At 39.1% G+C, this 23,109-nt stretch overlaps 2 protein-coding genes across 4 annotated transcripts; one reads left to right on the top strand and one right to left on the bottom strand.

The window, feature by feature from the left end:
• Positions 1-366: 366 nt before the first annotated feature.
• On the bottom strand, positions 367-7,487 carry LOC117499461 (inhibitor of nuclear factor kappa-B kinase subunit alpha-like). Of its 3 annotated transcripts, none has more exons than XM_034151854.1 (22): positions 7,248-7,487; positions 6,556-6,690; positions 6,377-6,474; positions 6,160-6,277; positions 6,003-6,072; positions 5,826-5,914; positions 5,624-5,713; positions 5,397-5,521; positions 5,047-5,154; positions 4,823-4,958; positions 4,517-4,717; positions 4,046-4,148; positions 3,584-3,707; positions 3,355-3,506; positions 3,196-3,257; positions 3,018-3,127; positions 2,796-2,845; positions 2,020-2,128; positions 1,628-1,775; positions 1,434-1,483; positions 997-1,096; positions 367-745 (listed from the first exon to the last, which is right to left on the bottom strand). In XM_034151854.1, the coding sequence occupies exons 2-22, from the start codon at positions 6,658-6,660 to the stop codon at positions 686-688; spliced, it is 2,208 nt and encodes a 735-aa protein (XP_034007745.1). In that variant the 5' UTR covers positions 6,661-6,690; positions 7,248-7,487; the 3' UTR covers positions 367-685. The 3 variants fall into 3 exon arrangements, with proteins under 3 accessions (XP_034007745.1, XP_034007746.1, XP_034007747.1); XM_034151855.1 differs by having other exon boundaries at positions 6,377-6,471; XM_034151856.1 differs by lacking the exons at positions 6,556-6,690; positions 7,248-7,487 and having other exon boundaries at positions 6,153-6,277; positions 6,377-6,471.
• Positions 7,488-12,896: 5,409 nt separating this feature from the next.
• On the top strand, positions 12,897-16,589 carry plaua (plasminogen activator, urokinase a). The gene is made up of 11 exons (XM_034151888.1): positions 12,897-13,072; positions 13,622-13,726; positions 13,821-13,866; positions 13,955-14,093; positions 14,176-14,258; positions 14,345-14,386; positions 14,479-14,659; positions 14,769-14,914; positions 15,008-15,148; positions 15,228-15,382; positions 16,085-16,589. The coding sequence occupies exons 2-11, from the start codon at positions 13,676-13,678 to the stop codon at positions 16,277-16,279; spliced, it is 1,179 nt and encodes a 392-aa protein (XP_034007779.1). The 5' UTR covers positions 12,897-13,072; positions 13,622-13,675; the 3' UTR covers positions 16,280-16,589.
• Positions 16,590-23,109: the final 6,520 nt, after the last annotated feature.

The following is a 23,109-nucleotide window of genomic DNA, read 5'->3' as shown; positions in this document are numbered from 1 at the left end:
CCATGGTATTATTTAAATGTTGAGATGCAGCACTGCTTTGCATGCTATTTTTATTTAGCATTGTTTCAAAGAAGGATTACAGATGACTTGAGTGTATACTGATGTATGTCCTTCTTTTATAATTAAAACAATATGAAAGACAATATTCTGTTGAAGTAGGAGGGGGGTATACTGAATAAGTACACTGAAGGAAAAATGTAATGCATGATGTTAATCATTTTTTCTTCTGCTTGTTTTTTGGATTGCAGCAGCTCCCAAGAGAATTTTGAACCCAGGGTTTTATAAACAAGCAATTTCCTGTATGTCTTGAGACAGTTGTCTGGTCCGCTGTGTGAATGTAAATAACCACATACTTTCTACTTTCAACAGTTTAACACTTCAAGAAACTTTATTTATTCACATTCCATCATGCAAAGTTTGTCAGCAGCAGTGTTTTACGCTAAATATTTAATAGCAGTAAAATAAATACGTCTTGGTTACAGCTAAAACTCCACAATACACATTTAAGTTAAAACATGAATAGCTTACCATATCATGCTGTCACACACATTGTTTTACAGCATTACATGTATGTATAGACACATCATGGAATCACAAAGCTTACAGATAGTGTAACTCTGATTAGGCACTTGTTAAAGTTTATAACTTTGACTCTGAACCCTGAGTCTTTGGTCAGTTTAACTTTCTACAGCTTCTGAGGTTGGGCTGTCACTGCTCCATACTGAGTCCAGCTCCAGTCCTGATCCTGGGCAGAAAACAAACACATTTCATAATTAATAAATACTAAACATGCTTTTCTTCATCTACCATGTAATCAACATTTTCATGACATTCTGCACATCTCAAAACTTAAACCTTGAACATGATTAATCAATTACAATTATAGGTAGAATACCATAGACTGTATATAGAATACTCAATTGCTAAAAAACAACATATAAATAAGTGAGTTATTTTGGGGATCTGAACACACTGCCCAAATCCTGTGTACCATACCATGACACTGTGCTCCAACTCCTGGGTGGCGTCTTGCAGCAGAGAATTAAGTTGACTCAGATAGCGCTGATTCTCATCCAGTAACTGATGAACCGTTTCACTGAAACACACAAAACACTCTAAATTGACTGTATATTTTGGCAGGGGAAGTTTAAACTCTGACACAATAAGTGCCAGGAATGTGCACTAAACAAAACAAAACAAATATATTTCAGGAATGGGGGGGTCCATATTATTTTCATCAAGTCAAAGTTATTAAGGAGATTATTATGAGTTTCGCTACCTTTACAAGCTGCATGGTGCATGTGGTGACCTCTTGTGGCAACTTTGTGAATGTACAAATCCGTCAACTAATTTAAAGAGAATATTGAACTATTTCTGCACATTGTAGATTTAAACTCATCTGTGTATCTCCATATTAGTGTTTTAGATCTTACCTGCCAGTGGGTTGTTGTACAGGCGACTGTGGAGGGGAATTGTTCTGGGCCTAAAGACACAACGATACACTGTTTTAGCTACTATATTATTTCACATATACAAAAAATACTGTATTGCAGTATCAAGCTTTACTTTTTAAAACATGGCTGACAGCTGAGAATATTTGCTGTAGGGCCTCTTGTTATAAACTCACACAGGCAATCTTGAGAAGGTACCAGAATTCCTTCTGTCTCTTCATTTGCATCTGCATCACCGCCGCCTCTGCAGTTTTTATGTTTACTACGGCCCTCTCCAACTTAGGAAACAGATCAACGATGCGTCGCTTACACACCAGAATTGTACTACAGAATAAATGGAAAAAGGGTGAAGGATGGGACAATTATAAAGGGCACGCAGGGAACTGTACACTTATACCTTAGCTGTGCTGAACTTTGCAGTGTTGTACAGTATGTTTGCATGTGTGTGTGTGTGTGTGTGTGTGTGTGTGTGTGTGTGTGTGTGTGTGTGTGTGTGTGTGTGTGTGTGTGTGTGTGTGTGTGTGTGTGTGTGTGTGTGTGTGTGTGTGTGTGTCTTGGCTACAATTACCTCAGATGAGTGTACAAGTCTTTCAGCACTCTGTCCTGGTTCTGAACGGTTTGGAGTATCATCTTCACCATGTCCGAGCTGTCGCTGTAGCCATGTGGAGGGTCAGGACCTGTACACATACTCTTATGATCACTCCATGTAAACACAGACATCATTTATATCTATTAAACTACAGTAGGCCTGTCAGGATAACTCCTTTTTGTTTTAAGAAGATTGTCCCAGAAACAGTTGCAATAAAGGAAAGTCATTTCATTTTGGGACCATTCTGCCACTTACATGATAATAATATAATAGCATAATAATTCAAGTACAAGAGCTATTAACTTTAACTTCCTAACAATACTAAGTCATCGCAATTCAAAAGTGCACAAAATATGTAAATATTCTATAAAAAGGAAATATTCCACACAACTAAATCCATAAATCAAATGGAAAATTGGGCTCTGTTAAAGAAAATGTGCTATGTCTGTACTATGCCAGGTAAAACCTTGCTGTTTATTGTGGCACCATGTTAGCTAAAATGTTGGTGCAATTCTAGTGTGAACAAGCATGCATGTCAGGCAAAAGTCAGCTAAATTGATTGTTGTGTTCACATATTGTAAGTATAATACTTCATTGTTATTAATAATATAACATTTTGATTATCTTGACAGGCAACCTAATGGTATCAAGAGTATCAATCACTATCAGACTGCATTGTAATTGGCTATAAACAAAACAGGAGACGCCCCTATAAATCATGTCTATATTTTAAATGTGAAATAATTTGTACTAACTTTTGCATTTAGCTTTCAGTTGCTTGTAGAGTTCAATCGCCTTTTCCTCACTGAAAAAAACAAAGACCCAGAGTTAACTTTTGCAGACCACAGTTATATTTTAAATGATTGATTCATACGTTCTGAGGTCTGTCTATTAACAATCTGTTTTAAAACAGGCTTGAGAAAATGTGAACTGTTTTAAGGGAATGAATATAGAATTTATATAACAAAGATACTGACAGTTGTTCCATTACATCCCCTTGTCTTCTTGCAATTGGACTCCTCTGCAACTCCACAATCTCAGAATGTAGAGCCACTATATCTTCATCCAGATACCCCACATCTGCAACCTACAGCAGAAAACATCCTTAGAATTTTGTATTTTTAAATAACTGCAGCTAAGTAAGAATGGTCCTACCTTTGTAAACTCATCAGCCTTATCTTCATTTTCCTGCCAGGTCTTCAACATTTTTTCTGAAGCTTGAGAAAAACACACAAAAACAAGGGAAAGTTCAGCAAAGGCTCCCTAAAATGACTTTAAATCATGTATCACAGCATGAGATTAACATCCACTCACAGATACCGATGCTCCTCTGCTTGGTGTACTGCTCCAGGTCGTGCTGGATGCTGCTCTTAAAGAAAGCCAGTTTGGCTCTCAGCTGCTGCGACTGGGAGAACAGCAGGTTCTTGTACCGAGTTAAGTTGGTGTTGTAGCGGAGCAGGCTCAGCCTACACACACACAAACACAAGTCAAGTTTTTTTCAGTGTGTGGGTGTATGTTTTTGTTTGTGTGGTTGTGAACATACATGGCTGCCCTCTGTCCCTGGTACAGGCGAATGTAGTCCTCCTTCAGTCCGCAGATGTAGCTCACTGCTTCCCCCCACACCTTTCTCAGTGCAGACAGTGGGAGCTGGGTCTTAGTCTCCCGGACTGAGACAACACAAAATTACCACATTAACTAAGTAAGATATAACTAAGTATTTGGGGGTTTAGAACATTAACAAAGATCATGCACTCTGAACAACAAATCACTGTAAACCGAGTAGAAAACGTAAAAAATGTAATCCACAAGATGTTTTTCAGTAGATCAGTAATAATCTTATTTGCTAAAGATCTAGCAATTTCTTGTACCATTAGTTTATTCTTTCCCTTTTTTTTTTACAAATGTGACAATCCTAAGTATTTATTTTTTTAAATCATGAAGAGAAAATACATTTTTACAACATCATTTTACAGTTTAGTAAAGTTGAGTAAGTTTCATATCTCACCTATAAAGTTGACACTGTCCGGCAGAGGTCTGGCAGTCAGCGGTCCTGAGTACTTGGTCAGGCTCTTATCAAACAGAAAGACTATGCAGCTGTCCCAGCCTTGCTGAAAGCAGAGAACAAACAATCTTCTTATATTCATTTGTATATATATGTATTTGTCTGCACACATATTGTGCAATTGTGTAATTTATTACAGAGCGACTTCTTTCCTTTATTTATTTTTTTCTCCACAGAACATCACTAGAAACTAAATGTTTACCGTAATGCACTGTTGAAATATGAAGGCAAAAAAAGGGCACAAAAAAACGAGTTTATGTTACCAGAACAGTGTAATCCAGAAGTACCCAACCCAACATTTCAACACAAACACAATATGGATAAATATGGAGATAAACATCAGTAGGACTTCTGTGCGTATGTACTTGTGGCTGGGTCTGTTTGACATTAGGTATTTCTGTGTGTGTCACATACCAATCCCTCTGGCAGACAGTGTGCGGGCGGCCTGCGTGGATCGAGGGAGATTCCCGTCTCCAGCAGCAGCTCTTGACTCAGCGGGTTAATATGTGTCTGTGTGTTTGTCTCCAGACGGAGCTGCAGGGAGTGTAAGCTCTCCTCAGCACCCAAAACCAACGAGTGCAGCTGGGCTGACGTCATGTCCAACACATGAATCACCTGGAGAGAAAGACAAGCAGCGAGGGGGGTAGCTTTGTGGTAACTGGTAAGTATAAAAACCAAAAATGCATGTGTCTTAATACAGGCAAGGTTCATATTATTTACCCTCATGTTGAGAATATTCTGTAGAGCTGTGTAGCATGAAGGCTTGTTTGTGTCAGGATCAAGCCCTCCACCACGCGTTGCAGCATCCCACAGTAACAGCATCTGCAGAAGAGACTCCACTGGTTCCAGCAGCGGCCTGTAAACACACACAAAGAAAAAAAAAATTGCAAGTAAGAATGGGAGACACTTGACTGGTATGTTAAAGTGTCTTTCTTTGTCTCTACCTGCTGAGATTGTTTGGATACGGGAGATGTGCGGAGAATCGGACTTCTCCATTCATGTCCTCTACTGCCATGATGTCTTTGGGACCTTTGTTCTTGACTTTACTTGTCCTTAAAAAAATACAGAGAAACATTCAACCTGAGATAAAAGGAAAAAAAGCCAACAAACTGAAAACCAGACCAAAAACATTTTCAAATCAAGTTTAGAAATCTGTATAGACCATGTTGCATCAATAAAAAGTGTAAATCATACCACCATTTGTGTATCCTGTACCTGTAAATCCTGGCTATTGTTTAATCTTTAGTTGTCAATATCAAATCTTGATAATTGCATCACTGCTTTGTTGACTCACCACTGTACGGGCTGCATATGGTGTAAAAAGGGCCGAAAGCCACAAGTGCATTCAAAGATCACTGTCCCAAAGCTCCAGTAGTCCACAGTCACAGTGTAGGGTTTACTCTCAAAAAGCTCTGGAGCCTGGCACAAAACAGATGCATTTTTAAAACAGGGCTTGATTGTTGACTATTAAACAACAGCAACATTGCTTGCAGAGCAAAGCATAACTAATGCAATAATTACCAGATACTGCAGAGTTCCAACAAAGGATGTACACAGACTGCCCTGATCGAGGTCCTTTGCATAACCCAGATCTATGATTTTATGGACAAGCTAGAAGGAAACACAGTTTTTACAATGAGAGTAAGTTCATTAAACCATTAGATATATAACATTGAAGATTACACAAAGTGCAAAACGAAGTACAAAAATAAAGCAAGTTCACCTTTCCACCAATCTCCTGCAGAACTATGTTCTCTGGCTTGAGGTCTCTGTGAATTATCTTATTTTCATGTAGGTACTGGATACCAGCACCTATGTTTGTAAAGAAAACAATTTCAAATACATCTATGGATCACATTTGGATTGACATGGGTTGAAGTAAAAGCTGAGGAAACATTACCAATGTCACTGATCAGCATGAGGACTTCACTCTCCTTCAGACCACAACAATTTTCTGGTTTATTCAATACCTAAATAAAAAGGAAAATAGGTTAACATTGCAATGTTTGAAAGCACAACACATTGTTTGGGGTCTCTATAAAATACCCACATGGTACCTTGCGTAAGTCTCCTCTGGAGCAGTACTCCATGGCCAACAGAGGCAAGTCATTTAAAGCAATGACGCTCAACTCTTCTGGAACTTCTCTGGCCTGAACAACATTCACATGGTTCAGCCTATAACAGAAAGAGAGCCCAACATGTCATCAAGGGTTTGACAACAAGACTATGTACAGTGAAGTTTATCTATAGGCTTCTTATAGGATTTGCACTCACTTCTTCATGATCTGAATCTCTCTGCCCCAGCGGTCTTTGTTCTTTGAGTTCAGCTCCAGGCGGCAGAGCTTCACTGCAATCTTCTCTCCTAACTCCTGCTCCAAACACATAGTGGGAATATAACTATACGTGTGCTGTTTACATTCTTCTTAGCATGAAGGATAGAGGGCAGAACTTACTAGGTGCTGGTACAGGTAGACGTGCCCAAAGCCTCCCATCCCAAGTCTCTCCTTCATCTCCCAGGAGCCACACAGCTGGCTCTGTTTGAGGGCAGGCCGCTCCATAGTGTCAGGTCTCAAGGAGTCTGACCTCAGCTAAATAGAGACAAAATACAAAACCTGTCATTCTCCAAAAACATTACTGCAGATCTTCAGCAAGGTTCTGTTCTTAAAGCCTTTTTTTAATGCATCTACACATTGGCCTCTATGAATCTGCAGGTTGAACAGTGTGACTTTTAGAATAGAAATGTTCTTTACTACATATTAGTATGTATTATAACCCATATATAATATGTCTTCATTTTAGGTATTAGCAAACCCTTTCCCACTCTACCTAACATGCTAAAATATCTTTATACATATACTTTCACTCTATTTTGGCTGCTTTTTGTAATATTGTATTGGTTTTTATATTATTTTTTCAATATAAACGGCTGTTGATATTGCACATTGATCATACTGCATAGATTAGTAAACTGTCGTAGTAAAACAATTGGGAGCCTATTTTTGTTTTTGGATAGCATACATTACATTGTTACAATGTAATGTATGTATGTATGACAGATAGTCACATAGCTTAGACACAGATTGACTATGCTGAACAGAAATTCCCCTAAAAGCAATATCTCATTCCACCAACAATATAAACTCACCTGAAAATCGGCAGATGGCTTACTTGAGTTGTCAGAACATTGTTTTTCAGAGTTAGCTAACCCTGTTTACGGTTCGTTTTCTTACATAGTGTATCAGCAAGAAGGTTTAGCCTGCGAAATTATACCTTCACCGTTTACAGTCCATTCACGCGGCTTTAAAATATGATTTTATGGTTTGTTTTGTTGTAGTTTTGAGTGGAAAGCTACTCGATATCTGAGCAAAGTGAAAGTGTAGTAGAATGTCAGAGATAGTGATTCTGCGCATGCGCGTCCGGTTGTGCTTTTTTTTCTGCAGGACTACTCCCTCTGTTGGGGATTTCCAATCACACCCACATCCAGACAAGCAGACAAAATGTAAAACTGATGGATTTACTAGTACCAACAGTGTGATGAATAGGCCTATCTTGGTTCTTTCTTTCTTTCTGTCTTTCTTTCTTTCTTTTCTGTGACTTGGACAAGGTCTGCATTTGTTCACTAGATGGTGCCAAATGCTCATTGGTAAAATAATAATCAGTTGGTCCTTTGTTTAAAATGTTACCTACCATTACCAATACCTCCTTTTCCAGAGAGACAAATGCACACACATATAAATATTTGCATTAAAAATCACAAATAAACACATTAAAATCACAGCAGTTGCTCCGCTTCTCTCAGTAGTAATTTATATTTTGCACTTTGAAACGTTGGGCCCTTCGGCCTGTGCCTGGTTGACCCATTCAGTAGATAGTTTTTAAAAGTGAGTCTGTTGTTAAGCCAGATTCCTTTATATTTATAACATTGAACCGTATACAGTAGATCCTTGGGTTTTGGTTGCAGTTTTTTATTTTGTATTATGCTGAGCTTTTACAGTTGCATGAACAAGTTTTAAGACCAATACATCTATTAAATTGAAAAAAAAGTCAGACATTTTTTGTATCAACTGTATTAATAATTTAGAATCTGTGTTAGGCAGTTTAGGGTTTCAGATGTTTTCACCAATAAAGGAAAGCTCATCATTTCTCAATCTAGCAAAAGATGAGCTCATGAGAAAATGTGACAACATGGTCAAAGCGATGATTAAAGGCTGACGCAATGAGGGCCAGTGTTGTTATTGGTAACAACGTTGACCAGCTTCCACTGTCTCTGCTTTTGTTGTGTGTGTGTTCCCCTCTGTGAGAAATGATTATTGAATGATTGAAGACATTAGTTCTTTGCTTAGCAATTGTTAAACAATGAGTCACATTTATGTTGTTATATATTAGTTTGATTTGATATCACTTTGCTTTCTCAAAAAGTTGCATCAAAAAGTAATCTATACATGTTCTGACTGAAATGACAGCTTTAGGTTACAATGGACCAAGTGAAAATAAAACAAAGTGTATTGTATGCAAGAACTTATAGTTGCTTCTTAAAACTGATACGGGGAATTATTCTCGTACTGAGCACCTTGAAAGAGGAAGCAGACAGGTTTCTTGTGATTGAATAGAGAAGTTGAAAAAACATTTAATCAGAAGTTATTTTTCAGAGTGACCTGTTAGTGTCAGGTAATGTAAGTGTGAATAGATTGAAGTGTGACAATGGTTTCCTGTCTATTTACCGGGTGTTGTCTCTTTATAAACAGGAGTGTGAAGAGTGTTATGACTTGCAGGGTTAGCTCTCTATTTTAGCTAAAGTACTTGAAAGGCTGGTGAATGATCAAATCAAAGAATATTTAAGCTTGAACAACATTCTATCTCCTCACCAGTCAGACTTTAGGAAGCAGCACATTACAGTAACAGCTGCTTTGAAAGTAGTGAATGACATTGTTGAAAGCTTGGACGCAAAGAGCTACTGTGCTGCCCTTTTTATAGACTTATCCAAGGCATTTGATACTGTGGACCATGGCATTTTATGCCAGAAGTTATCTTATATAGGCCTGTCTGACCAAGCTGTTGGTTGGTTTGCAAACTATCTTTCAAATCGCAAGTAATGTGTAAAATTCAGCGGTCTCTCCTCAAGCTTTCTTAATGTACCCAGAGGTGTTCCTCAAGGTTCGGTCTTGGGACTGACCCTTTTTACTATTTATATAAATGATGTGGGTCAAAGTATTGATGCCTCTGTACATCTATATGCAGATGATACTGTTGTGTACTGTTGTGCTAGCACTGTTGCCCTTGCATTTGAACGTCTGCAGTCTGCTTTTGACACTTTTCACTCACATCTGTTCCACCTTAGGTTGGTGTTAAATTCAGATAAGACAAAAGTCATGTTGTTTTCCAATAAGAAAAGGTTACCAACTGTTCTTCCCTGCATCATGTCTGCACAGCATAACCCCATTGAAGCTGTTAACACCTACAGATACTTAGGCATCACTATAGATGAAAATCTCTGCTTCAAACCACATATTGACAATCTCTTAAGGAAATTGAAATTAAAACTGGGATTCTTTTTTAGAAATAAGGCCTGCTTCTCCACAAGTGCGAGGAAACGGCTTGTAGCTGCCACATTTTTGCCGCTCTTGGACTACGGGGATGTTGTGTACATGAACGCCTCAGCTCACTCCCTTCATCTGTTGGACGCTGTCTACCATGGGGCTCTGAGGTTCATAACCAACTGTAAACCCCTCACACACCATTGCACACTGTACTCTTTAGTCAACTGGACATCATTATCAATGCGCAGATCACTGCACTGGTACAAACTCATCTATACCGCTATGCTTGGACTGCTGCCCCTCTACATATCCACTTACATATCACACAAACAGTACAGCTATAGCCTACGATCTCAAAATTACATCACTCTGTCCGTCCCCTCAGTACGCACGGTGCTTGGGAAAAAAGCCATATCATACTCTGCCCCCTCGACCTGGAACACACTTCAGCAGGAACTTAAGCTGACCAGTTTGATACCCATCACGGATTTTAAACTAATTTTAAAAAAGCTGGAGAAATCATCTGTGGGTGTTTGCACCTGCTTTATCTGACTACTGTATATGGATTTCAATGACTACTTTTTTTACGATGTTGTATTTTAGTGTTGCCTCTGTGTTTAGTGTCCTGTCTGTCTGTAACTTTGTGTGGTAGTGTTACCACTGACAGGTCTCTCTTGAAAATGAGACCTTGTGTCTCAATGAGATTTTACACCTGTATAAATAAAGGCTAAATAAAAAAAAAAATTAAAAAAATTAAAGGCTGACGCAATGAGGGCCAGTGTTGTTATTGGTAACAACGTTGACCAGCTTCCACTGTCTCTGCTTTTGTGTTTGTGTGCTCCCCTCTGTGAGAAATGATTATTGAATGATTGAAGACATTAGTTCTTTGCTTAGCAATTGTTAAACAATGAGTCACATTTATGTTGTTATATATTAGTTTGATTTGATATCACTTTGCTTTCTCAAAAAGTTGCATCAAAAAGTAATGTTCTGACTGAAATGACAGCTTTAGGTTACAATGGACCAAGTGAAAATAAAACAAAGTGTATTGTATGCAAGAACTTATAGTTGCTTCTCAAAACTGATATGGGGAATTATTCTCGTACTGAGCACCTTGAAAGAGGACGCAGACAGGTTTCTTGTGATTGAATAGAGAAGTTGAAAACACATTTAATCAGAAGTTATTTTTCAGAGTGACCTGTTAGTGTCAGGTGATGTAAGTGTGAATAGATTGAAGTGTGACAATGGTTTCCTGTCTATTTACCGGGTATTGTCTCTTTATAAACAGGAGTGTGAAGAGTGTTATGACTTGCAGGGTTTGAGCCACTTTCTTCCACTTCTAATGATGAGAATTCATAAAGTAAATTGACTTCCCTTCCTGCAGTTAAAAAAAAGTTCCTTATAGAAGATGAGGTGACCCCCCTTTGATGATCATAGCGGTCAATTCTATGAAGTCTATTTGAATTTCAGATCTTATTAGGCAGACATAAATAATGAATCACACTCTGTTTAAGGCTTCTATGTCTCGTGTTTTCCTTCCTCTTTTTCTCTAAGTTTGTCCGCCCACTGTCTCTAGAAAAATATACATGTTACTGTGTAGGATGTAAACCCTAATGTTGTAGGAGAATAACGCTAGAATGATCTCACTTCTATGGTTTTATTGGGCTTGTTATATCAAAAATGTGTGTTAATAGTATACAACATAATCTGTTCACATGGTAAGTCACGCATGAGGCCTATAACAGATATCATCAACCTCTCACCCCTCTAAGACATCTGTGAAAAAGAAAGAAAATCTAGAAGAGATTTATAATAGCAAGTTGATGCCAGGAACTTAAGAATGAGTTTTCAGCCTTTAGGGCACACAGATGTCCAGACCGGGCTGTGGGAGGAAGAAAACTTGCGTCAAAATCAACAAACCAGCTGCCTTCAACCACAAAAGTCCCGGGTTTTCCTGGGTTGGCAAATGTCTCTGTAATACTTACTTCTTCTTTTGGTTAAACACCTGTGTGAAGTTTAAGGTAGAAATGTATCAGAGAATATTACATGGAGTCACCAAATGCATTCATGAGTTTTTTTTTATTCAGTTGTTTCCTGCTTCCTGACTTGATGAATGTTCTCGGCATTTACTCATCACTTTAAGTTCTCCGGTCCGCAAAGCTGACAAAAAGGTGTCATATCTGGCCATTGTCACCATCAAACAAGAGGAAATGTGAGTAACACAGGCGTCAGACACTTGGTGAGGTAGACTTTAGAAATCCCCCTAAGTTTAATTCGTAACAATGTCTAGGGAAGTTGTGCAAAATGTGGTTGTGATGTGCTCTATTACGTGAGGCTTTGTTTATCTGTTGTTAAATGTTCTACATGAAGGCAGATAGGCTACAATGAAAAGTCATATAAGTAGCAAATGAATCAAATACCAATTTCCCTACTGGGACATGAAACTATATTTAATCATATCCTAAACTCAGTTATCTAGAAATACTATAATTCTTTCATTTTTCAGGAATAGGTGAGTTAAATGAGTCAGTGATTGATGATGCAGCTGCCTGCATGTTGTCACAGGCCGATGATTCAAGAGGATATGTAACTCAGTTAAGATTAATTGCATGGTGTGCTTATGTAAGGAGTGAGATCGCTACAGTATCATTTTACACAAAAACGAATTAATTAATAATGAATAAAGCGCCATCGACACACTCGATTAAGCGTCTGTATTATTTAATGAGGACGAACCCCTGAGCATAGGGATGTTTAAATCACAGAAATATCAATTTCAATTTGAAGGGAACATGTGGAATTCATTAATTAAATTCCAGTTTTACTGAATTCATGTAGAGCACTTGAGTTTGCTTCGATGTTAAAGTAAAACAACAGCAATTTGTACATTACAACTTCATATTATGCCAATAAAAAAATAGTATTTTTTTTCTATGATATATTGTTGTATCTAATTCTCACATTTCTGTTACAGAACGAATGTTTAAATACTATTTCATTCCTGAATCTCAAACCTTGTACTAGCTTTGAATAGGACGTGCTCTTCTGCATCCACAGCTACAACAGTTGTCATTGCACACATGACCAATTTAGGATATATTATTTTAAACATATCAGTGCGGTTTAAGGGGAAGGAGGGGGTGTTGGCAGTGCATGTGTCACAAGACATGACAAATTATTTGGTCAAGACTTTGCTGATCAGCAATTTGGCTCCAGTGAAGTTTTCACACTTCTTCCTAAACCCCTCCCACTTGAAGCTGAGTGTTTTTAAATGGGAGGAAATGTAGGGAGATCAGCACTGCACCACCAGAGAGACTAACAGCACGAGTCCTGACAGGAGAGCATAGCGGAGGATACAGAGAGGAGATAACAGTCATTTCAACTGGAAGAAAAAACAAAGACCTTCATCAGGATTGCAATTTTGGACAGAAAGGTACATTTATGTTTTTAAGCTGCTGCATTCAGCAAAATATAATAAGTTACTGAATGAATGATAGGTCAATTCAAGTTACCCACAAATCTGTGTATCAAAAGTAAAGTTATAACAATACAACTGTTTTCTTTTATCCTTATCAAGTTGATTCTGTGTCAAACTAATGCAATGTAGGCTTAATAGTGTGAACATGCCATGGAGTAATCAACTAAATAAAGTGATATTGCACTCACTGTACAGATAGACTGTTTACAGGACCAAGTGCACGCAATTAGCATCATGTATCTGTTCATTTCACATTAAAAAATCCACAGCACAGTATTTTCCCCATGCAAAATGTGTCAGTCAGCAATTAAACAGAAATGTAAAAGGTTGTGAACTGGTGCAAAAAAACGCAGACACAGAAAGCACATGTCCGTTCATTAGACACACTTGTTTCTGTCCTGTCATGTGGTTTAACATTTACTCATTATAAGGGCACAGGAGTTTCAAACTAAGACTTCCAGTGTTATTTTGTTGCATCTCAGTTATATTTCTTCTTTTTTTCAGTCCATCTCCAGTTAAAAATATCCCCACAAAAGAGAAGTGAAACCAGAAGTGAAGATGAACATTTTCGCCATCATCGCCGTACTGGCTGTATACAGTTTTGATTTGGTAAGCAATGATAAAAGGAAGTCATTTCAAGTTTAATAGTCATACCAAGGGGGGATGAAAATGTCTTAACCAAGTTTGTGTGTGCTTCTTTTAGGCTTTTTCTCGAAGATGGTCACCTAAACCCAGAGGCAAAAACAGGGGTAAGTCAACTTTCAGGGCAAATCTTAATATTCTGCATTTGTTGCATCTGCTGAGAGATATTAAATATTCTTTGAAATGATCCTTTAGAGATGTGTCTATCCGGGGATGGCAGCCGTTACAGGGGATTTGAATCTGACTCGGTAAACGGCAGAAGATGTCTCAACTGGAACAGGTTTACAACCCCTTCAGGAGCTTCAGAGGGACTTGGGGACCATAATTACTGCAGGTAAACTTAAATTCAACAATCTGGGTCCAGATGCGTAAAAGAGGGGTATTGTGTGTCTAATATTGCTTTACTTGAATGCTAGGAATCCTACCCAGAGCTTGATGCCATGGTGCCATGTCCGAAGAGGAAGGAGGATTGTCAGAGAGTTTTGCAACATTCCCAGATGTAAGGTTCAACCAGGATTTTAAAAACTTTGTAGTGTTGTATTTCTGACATTTTTGTAATGATCTCTGTTTTCTGATCCTATGCAGGCTCTACACCAACAGTGAAACCTACACCGGCTGTGCATACAGGTAGTTTTATTATTAAAACACACTTTCTTCTCAATGTCATCTTGTGATTTCCTTCATTATCACTCACTGATTCGTCCTGTGTGTCCCTGCAGAACTGACATGTGGTGAGAGGACTGAGCGAAGGGCAAATAAAATTGTGGGTGGTTCATTCACACCCATAGAGTCCCACCCTTGGGTCGCTGCTATCTTTCATCAGCGCTCCGGTTTCCTCTGTGGCGGCTCTCTCATCGCACCGTGCTGGGTTCTGACTGCCGCACACTGCTTCGTTGACGGGTGAGAAAAAACACAATGCATCATTTCCTCCACTGCAATTTTCATAATGGCAATATGACTCATATGGGTATGTAATATGTTTACACACTTGTGTTTGTTTTTTGTTCAGAGAGGCGACTAAAACCCGGCATCTGTCTGTATACCTGGGGAAGACTGCCATTAATGAAACAGATGCTGACAAGCAGCAGCACTTCACTGTGGAAAAACTGATCATCCACCAACAATACGATGATTCCAACTATAACAATGACATAGGTGTGCAAAATTGACCTGTGTTTATGTGTGACAGGAAAAGAGTCATGTGAGTGCGTTGTGTGCAGGACTCATAGCTTTGTCTTTGCATTTCAGCACTGTTGAAGATCAAAAGCAGTAATGGAGGATGTGCGGTGAGGTCAGCATCTGCACGCACGGTGTGTCTTCCTCCTGCTCACACTCAGCTTCCTGCAGGATTTCAGTGCAGCATCGCAGGATATGGGTTGGAGAAATATTGTATGTATACTGCAAAACCTCTAACCTACAGATTCAAGACTGATCTCTCAGCCATTTGACTAATTCTTACTTTTGTTAGCTGCAGTTGGCATCCGTTACTCACAGTACCTGAAGGAGACCAAGGTGACACTGCTGTCCAAGTCTGACTGCACAAGGAAATCACAGTATGGCGATCGTCTCACTGAGAACATGATCTGTGCTGCTAGCCCTGACTGGAGCACCGACGCCTGCAAGGTGAGCAAATAACCCAGTGTAAAGGAATGTCTGAAGGCTTTAAGTGTTTGCACCAAAAACAGAAGTGCTTACAGAACTTAAAGGAAGTTATAATCTAAAATAGAAATATACAACATGTTTCAAGCTTCAGCAGCATTTAAGGCCTGCTCTTTCCTCTCCCTGAGGTTAGAGTAACTACAAGTGTATTGTGCTCTAAGGTTATGTTTATTGCTAATGTTCAGATTTTGGGATCTTCTTACCTTTTTTTGCATTTTATATTTTCACGTTCATATGTTGTTGTTTTTTTACTTTTCAGGATTTATATGGTCATATGCACAACAATAACCCTCCAAAATGTTCATTTCGATATGTATACAAATAAAAACATGCACATATAAAATATGAATTTATCACAAATTGTTCAGAAATGTTCAGACATTTTATTTTATTAAAGCCTATATATTATTGAGAATTTCAATGGAGGAATTTAGTTGTGTTGTTAATATTTTAACTCTGCCTTAAATAAAAAGTGTATTAATCATACATTTTCTAAAAAGTTTAGAGATATTCTGGTGCACTAGAAGCTCAAGGGGCCCTAGTACATATAATGCCTACACTATCGTGGCTTCATCACTTGGTTTATAGACAGTTGGTGTCCATATGAGCCTTTACAATGACTTACTTTTATCTGTGAGCACTGACTGACAGTTCCTCCCCCCTCAGGGTGACTCTGGTGGTCCGATGGTGTGTGAAGCGTCAGGGCGGATGTTCCTGTTTGGCGTGGTGAGCTGGGGCGAAGGCTGTGCCAAGAGGAACAAACCAGGAGTTTACACTCGAGTCACCAACTACAACAAGTGGATCGCAGTAAAAACCGGGCTTCCAGAAATCACCATAGGATCCATGTATCCCCTAAAATGAAGCTGTGGCGACAGATACCTTTTGGGCAATTCATCCCTTTAATGAAACTTTGGCAGCAGTTAATGTTAAATCAAAATAGTTTGCACAGAGATTTATTGTAACAGGTTTAAATGAATGTTTTTTTAAATATATTTTACTGTATATAGTGTATCCTTTTTGCAATGCTGCATCAAGATTGGAAGTACGGATTTTTTAACAAGCTATAAGAAGATACGTTTATTTATGTAATTTAATTTAAAAATAATTGTATTTAAAGGCTGGCCCTGCTATTGAGTATTTTCTTTAATAAATAAAGTATTTGTATAACATGTTTATTGTTTTCATTATTCTCCAAATGTGTAGGTTCCTGCATGCATACTCTTCAAATCATGAAGATATTACACACAATCTTACTTATCACAGGCCCATAGTCTGATAAGAGCAGCGAGTTCTGCTAGAGGAAATAAATATGTTTGTTGCAAGTGAAGGGATATATATTTTACAATATTGACTGCAGACATTTAGAAACCTAAAGCAAGTCAGTGGTACTCAGTGTGTTGAGTTTACTTCAGTTCATTAGGCCTGTAGTGAATGTTTCCTTAAGTCAAACACTGGAGGGCACTGTTGGGTAAAAGATTAGTTACAGGAAGCCCAGTATCAAACCTACTGAAAATCACAAGTATTTGAGTATAAAACAATAATGAAATCCAAACAGAGTGAGTATTTTCATAACTGAAAACAGTTGTAGGTTTAATCCACACTTGTCACACTTTTCAGAGACTGCAAATTCAGAAGTTTTGACTTTTCAATTACTAACAAACTGCCATATGAGTCAGACCAGAAAGAAGACTTTAAATGAAACATTATATTAATTAAACATAAATATACCCATATTCCTGGGCTTTTGTTCTTGTATCTCTCAGACATCATGAATAAATCCACTAAACATCTAAACTATCCAAATGACTCAGCAGCAGATTCATCTTCTTATTCTGTAGTTGGAATAAAACAAACAAATGGCAGCTGAGCTTAGATGCTGTAAATGACACATGGGACAGAAACCTAGCCTTTTTTTTGCCTGACTTGACTTCCAGTCCATATGTGCTGCATGTAATTATCACCTTTAGTTTGAACCCTTTAAAGTGAAGTCTTCTACAAACAAACAAAACATTGGTCGGACCTCAGGACAAAAGAATAAAGGTGAATAAAAGAAACATGCTGATGTTTATCTGGTATAATATATTGTTTACCATGGACACCATCTCAATTAAGTGTGTTAGTGTACTAACTTTTAATAATTAGCACTGTAAACATACCACAGCTGAGACTCATGGTAATTGTAGTGGTTTTGCATACTAAGCCATAAACATTTTTTACAACTTAAAGGTCCCCTATTATACTGTTTTTCATCAATATATTATAGGTCTCAGATATATACAAAACTAGAAGCAAGAACCGCATACGTCACGCTTACGTCGGAGGGGGTCGAGATTAACCTGAGCTAACAGTTAAAGGCGAGTACGGCAAATAAAAGTTGTAACAAGCAGTAGCGCTGAGCAAAGTGACTAGAACGCAACCACACACTTATTAAAGAAAAACACACTTCATAAAGTCAGGCAACACTAACCAGGCTTCGTGTGATTCTGTTTATTTGTACCTTACTTTGACCATCCGTTCGCTGTTATTGATCATTGTGGAGAGCAGGCAGACGTTTTGTTTTGTATTATACCAGCTATCAGATGGAATCAATACATGGGCTGCACAGGTTGTCATGTCCGACTATCACAAGTAGAATCATAATGAAAAATACACCTGTAAAATGTGCCTGTAGAAAACGGCTTATGCCACAATAGGATAGCAACAAGTAGTCAAGTTATAGTCAGTTTAGCTTCGGTTGCTATGCTAACATCACCCATTTTATACCAGAGAAACTTTCATAACAGCGTTGTGATGCCAAACAGCGTCAATTCAGACTGTGTCAGTCTGACTGACACACATTCACTTAAGGGGAATTGGGGATATGTATCAGCTGCTTGTGTGACAGTCGGACAGTGAATACTTTACAGCGGCCGCTGCTGTGAGTTAACGGGAGAATAAACTCCTGTGGAAGAGCAGCCAGCACTGCAGCAGTCGGTAAATGCCGCTGTAACACATTAATAAACAATGAACCAAGGCTCTGAGAAGTCGTTATTTAATTTAAAGTGGACCTATCATGCTATATTTGAATAATATATTGTAGGGCCATACCTATATAAGGTATATTTATTAGGGCTGTCAGTCGATTAAAATATTTAATCGCGATTAATCGCATGATTGTCCATAGTTAATCGCGATTAATCGCAAATTAATCGCACATTTTTTATCTGTTCTAAATGTACCTTAGAGGGATATTTTTCAAGTTTTTAATACTCTTATCAACATATGAGTGGACAAATATGCTTTATATGTTTGTTTATTATCATTTGAACAATGACAAATATTCTCATGAATATTAAACACAACAACCTGTGAACATTACAAATATTCGCCTCAATTCAACCTGGAACCTCTCTCATACAATAATACATACTGTGTGTGTGTGTGTGTGTGTGTGTGTGTGTGTGTGTGTGTGTGTGTGTGTGTGTGTGTGTGTGTGTGTGTGTGTGTGTGTGTGTGTGTGTGTGTGTGTGTGAGAATGTTGAGACACTGTGATGGATCGTTGGAGCTATGTGCAGCTCAAGGCATATATGCTCCAACGGGAGCTGCCTGGATGCTGCAATCATGTTGCGCGCACTATCCGTGCTGAGTGTGCTGACTTTTCGTACAATGTCCCACTGTCTGGCTACCTGCATAAAGTCAAGTGCTCGGCGCAGTTGTCGGCGAAATGTCATTGAAACAGCTCCTTATATCCGTTAGCGCAGCTAGCTAGCACCAGATGCTAACAACAACAACACGTAAGGTGTGCCTCGCTCGCGCAAGTCGCGCCACACATACACACATCCTCCCGGTCCTCCCGATGGCCAGTCCGGGCCTGCCAGTGAGCGTGGAAGTGTAGTCTGCCACAAGCGGGCGGCAGGCGGGGCTGTCAGCATCAGCTTGTAGATGGTATTTTAAACTCGATGCGCTCTGAAACTACGGCGGCCGAGGACAAAAAAATACACATGCGTTAATCGCGTTAAAATAATTAGTGGCGTTAATTTTTTTTTGCGTTAACGCGTTATTAACGCGTTAACTTGACAGCCCTAATATTTATACGTTTTATTTTTCAAAATACCAAACAGATCATGCATTTTAGCCATGCCTCATTTCGCTCTATTTTGCTCTCCTCCACCCTGTCTTTGCATGCGCTGCAGCTGACCACGCCCCCCTGCAAAGGAGGGGGCCGAGTTACGAGCGTCGTGTTACCATGGTGTTACCATGCCACGGCAACCTCTCATTCCCCTGATAGGTCAGCTCCTCCGTCCTGACGTCAGAGAAATGTTCAAATCTGGATCAGTCTGTATCAGATCCGTTGCAGCCCCGTTTTTAGAGATTTGGGTATGGAGGAAAAGAGAGAGGGTTGTATTTTCTGACACTTGGTGAGTTCCCTGGAACACCGGGGACACATATTCATGTATAAAAGACGTACAAAAGTGCATTTTGCATGATAGGTCCCCTTTAATCTGGCTTCGTATGATTAAAAGCAACACGATCATCGACCCAACGCAGTTCCCCATTGTTGTTGTAGTGAGCGCCGTTAGGGAGAAAATCAGCGACATAAACGGTGACGTCATGACGCAGCAGCGGCAGCACCAGTCGGGCTCTGGGCAGTGTGAACAAAACGGGGGCTGAAAAGAAGAACCGGTTCCGAACCAGAAAAGCTCTAGCACGGACCTAGAACGGGAACTGCGTTTGTGTGAAAGGGGCATCTGATGTGTTTGGCTCGAAATATCAAACAGATCGTGCATTGTAGCATCCCATAAACCCCTCTGTTTCAGCCCTGTTTCAAAAGTGCTGATTCTCTGTCTGTTACTTTAGATGAAAATAAGGGGCCACTCCCCACGCCCCTCTGCGAGATATTTGGTTAAAAAGAACACAATAGGAGCTTGCACACCGGAGTACTTTTCCCAGTATAGTTCCGATAGTTCTTGAAATTTTACGTTCACACCAAAAAAATCCGGAACTAGAACTAAAGAGTTCTGATGAACTAAGTACTGGGAACTAAGTACGGCAAAGTACTTGGTGTGAAAGCGCCTATTGGTACTCTATAGGAGGAGATTCAGGTGATAAGGTGGGCAGGTGTCACCTTGGTTGGTTATTAGCTAATGGTTACACAAGCCAAAACATCGTTATGACATCATAAAGTGACCAAAATCTGATCAGCTCATTTTCAGACAGGTTTTTATATAAATGGATCAGGACAAAAAGAGAGCGAATCTTTTTTCCTGAAACTTTCAGAATCTCTTTACACAGAGGGGACACATGTTTATGTATAAAAAACATGAAAAAGTGGATTTTGCATAATAGGTGACCTTTAACGTTATCATGGTGCTATGGAAGGAAGTGAGGGGATCACCAAAGTTGTTGGACATAAATGTATCTCCAAATTTCATGACAACCGAATACAAATTGAAACATTTCACTCAAAACCATACCTTTTGTTGGTACCACTTTACAATAAGACTACCCTTATTAAGGGTTTACAAATAGTTTGTAATTCATTTATTAATTAGGTTGTGAACACTTTATAAATCATTAATGAGCTTTTATAAGACATGAGATAAACAGGGCAACTGTGACCGGTTGCTTGCCAAATAGTGAGCCCACATTTATCTGTACTGCTAAGCCTTATATTGGCTACCTAGCTTACTTCGTCTTCTTCATCAGCCAGCATCCTTGTTATCTGTTGTTCACTGAGTTGATTCTCGCTAAGTAGCCAATATAAGGCTCAGTCATCTTGCCAAATAGTGAGCCTGTGTTGATGTATGAAAACTATGTTAGAACTGGTTTATAAATGGTTCTTAATGATTAATAAAGTGTTTACAACCTAATTATAAACCATTTATGAATCCTTTATAAGGGTAGTCTTATTGTAAAGTGGTACCCTTTTTTTTTTACCTCATAATGGCAGTAGAAGAAAATTAGGGTGGATCTAAAAAAAATTATAAACTATCCTCTGGGTAGCATGAATGTTCGTAAAAAATCCTGTCTGTCCCAGAATCAACTGTAATGAAGGCAAAATACTCTTTAGTTCTTCTATTTTTAAGGAGTCAGTAAGACACTATTGTTTATGCAGCATGGTACAAATAAAAGGAGCTCTACTAAACATGGTTCTGTGGGGAAAGCCAAGCGCCAACTCTTGTCAGACTACTTATGATTCCCAGGAAAGATTCAGTGCGGCGAGTGTTTACATGTGCGGCTGTCTACTGACTCACACCTCTCTGTCTAATACCCCATACCTCCAACACCTACACCCCACTCCAAACAAGTAACAAGTCACAGGAATGCTGAGCACCTTTGCTCCAATAATGAAAAACAATCAATCAATGCAAATACCTAAACAACAGCAACATACAGAGAGGAAAGATGTATTGTGGCGTACTCATTTGAAGCAGCTACATTTGAGAGCACTGAACAACCACAATATGGTCAATCATTATGACATTGTTAAAAGCATTATGACATTGTTAAAAGCATACTTCAAACCTTGCTTAGCAACTTGCTGCAATGCTTTCTATCAAAGTCTGTTTGGACAAGTGCACATATACAGATAGTTCACAGCAGTGCTACTGGAGCCTGTAACAGTTCAGACTATTCCTCCTCGATTACTCACAGAGAGCGGTTTACTTTTATGCTCCTCTACTCTGCCTCCATCCATATATGGATTTCAGATGCTGCGAGTATGAGTCTTACTCCTCTTTAAGGACAATTCCTTAGGACGAGGAGAGGAGGGATGAGAAGAGAGGAGACGAAAGGAGAGGAGAGGGGACAGGTTGAGAAAAAAAGATAGAGAGGATAATAAAAGGACAGAAAAAGGAAAGGAGAGGACAGGAGAGCCCAGGTGGAAATGGAGACAAAGGATAAAAGGGAGTAGATGAAATTAAATAACACAACAAAAAACAAGAGGAGAGGAGACAGGCAGAATGAAAAGGAGAGGAATAACAGGGTATTTTCTGACAAGGCGGACCAGAGTGTCCAGTCTCTCTGGTTTGGATAGCAGCCGCTTGGCTACACCCAAATTAGGGTACTTTTCAATGGACACAGTAAAAAATACCACTCTTTTTTACTGCAAGGGGGGGGTCTCAAATTTCCCTAACACATATTCAAACACCCATAAGTTATTGTTAGATCTGATTATTTCTCTTTAATGCAACACGATTTAATGTGCAACCTGTCAGGTGGGTGTTAAACCAGTAGGACAGCTGTTCATCAAGGTTCCTCTGTGTCAAAGTGAGGAAGCAGGTGTAGCAGTGTGTAGGTGAGGAGCAGGATCTGTGAGAATCCTTCTGCTGGACACACTCCTTCTCTCAGCAGCAGCAGCAGCCAGTTGAATCCTTGGTCTTTATTTAGACCTGGACATTTAGGCCTGGAGACATGAACTCCTGACCCACCTTTTAATGAACACAGATCTATGTCAGGTGAAACTTTGTAGCTTCATAAAAACACAACACTCTCCACCAGTTATCTTCAACATCATGCTGCACCACCTGATCTCACCTCCAGTGTAGGTCTATCTTGCATGTGGAGCTGAGCTTCAAAGCACCCTCCAAACACGGATCAGGTTTACAACCGTGTCCTGTTGTAGCCTCCTAACACCTCTTGGAATCACAGTCTTTTCCCATCATTTTTGGGGCCACTGACATGCATGACGTAATTTGGGAAGCGCTTTCACT

The sequence above is a fragment of the Trematomus bernacchii genome, unplaced genomic scaffold, assembly GCF_902827165.1.
Source record: "Trematomus bernacchii unplaced genomic scaffold, fTreBer1.1, whole genome shotgun sequence".
NCBI classification, from domain to species: Eukaryota; Metazoa; Chordata; class Actinopteri; order Perciformes; family Nototheniidae; genus Trematomus; species Trematomus bernacchii.
The sequence above is the reverse complement of the archived record's forward strand: the minus strand, read 5'-3'. Positions and strand labels throughout refer to the sequence as shown.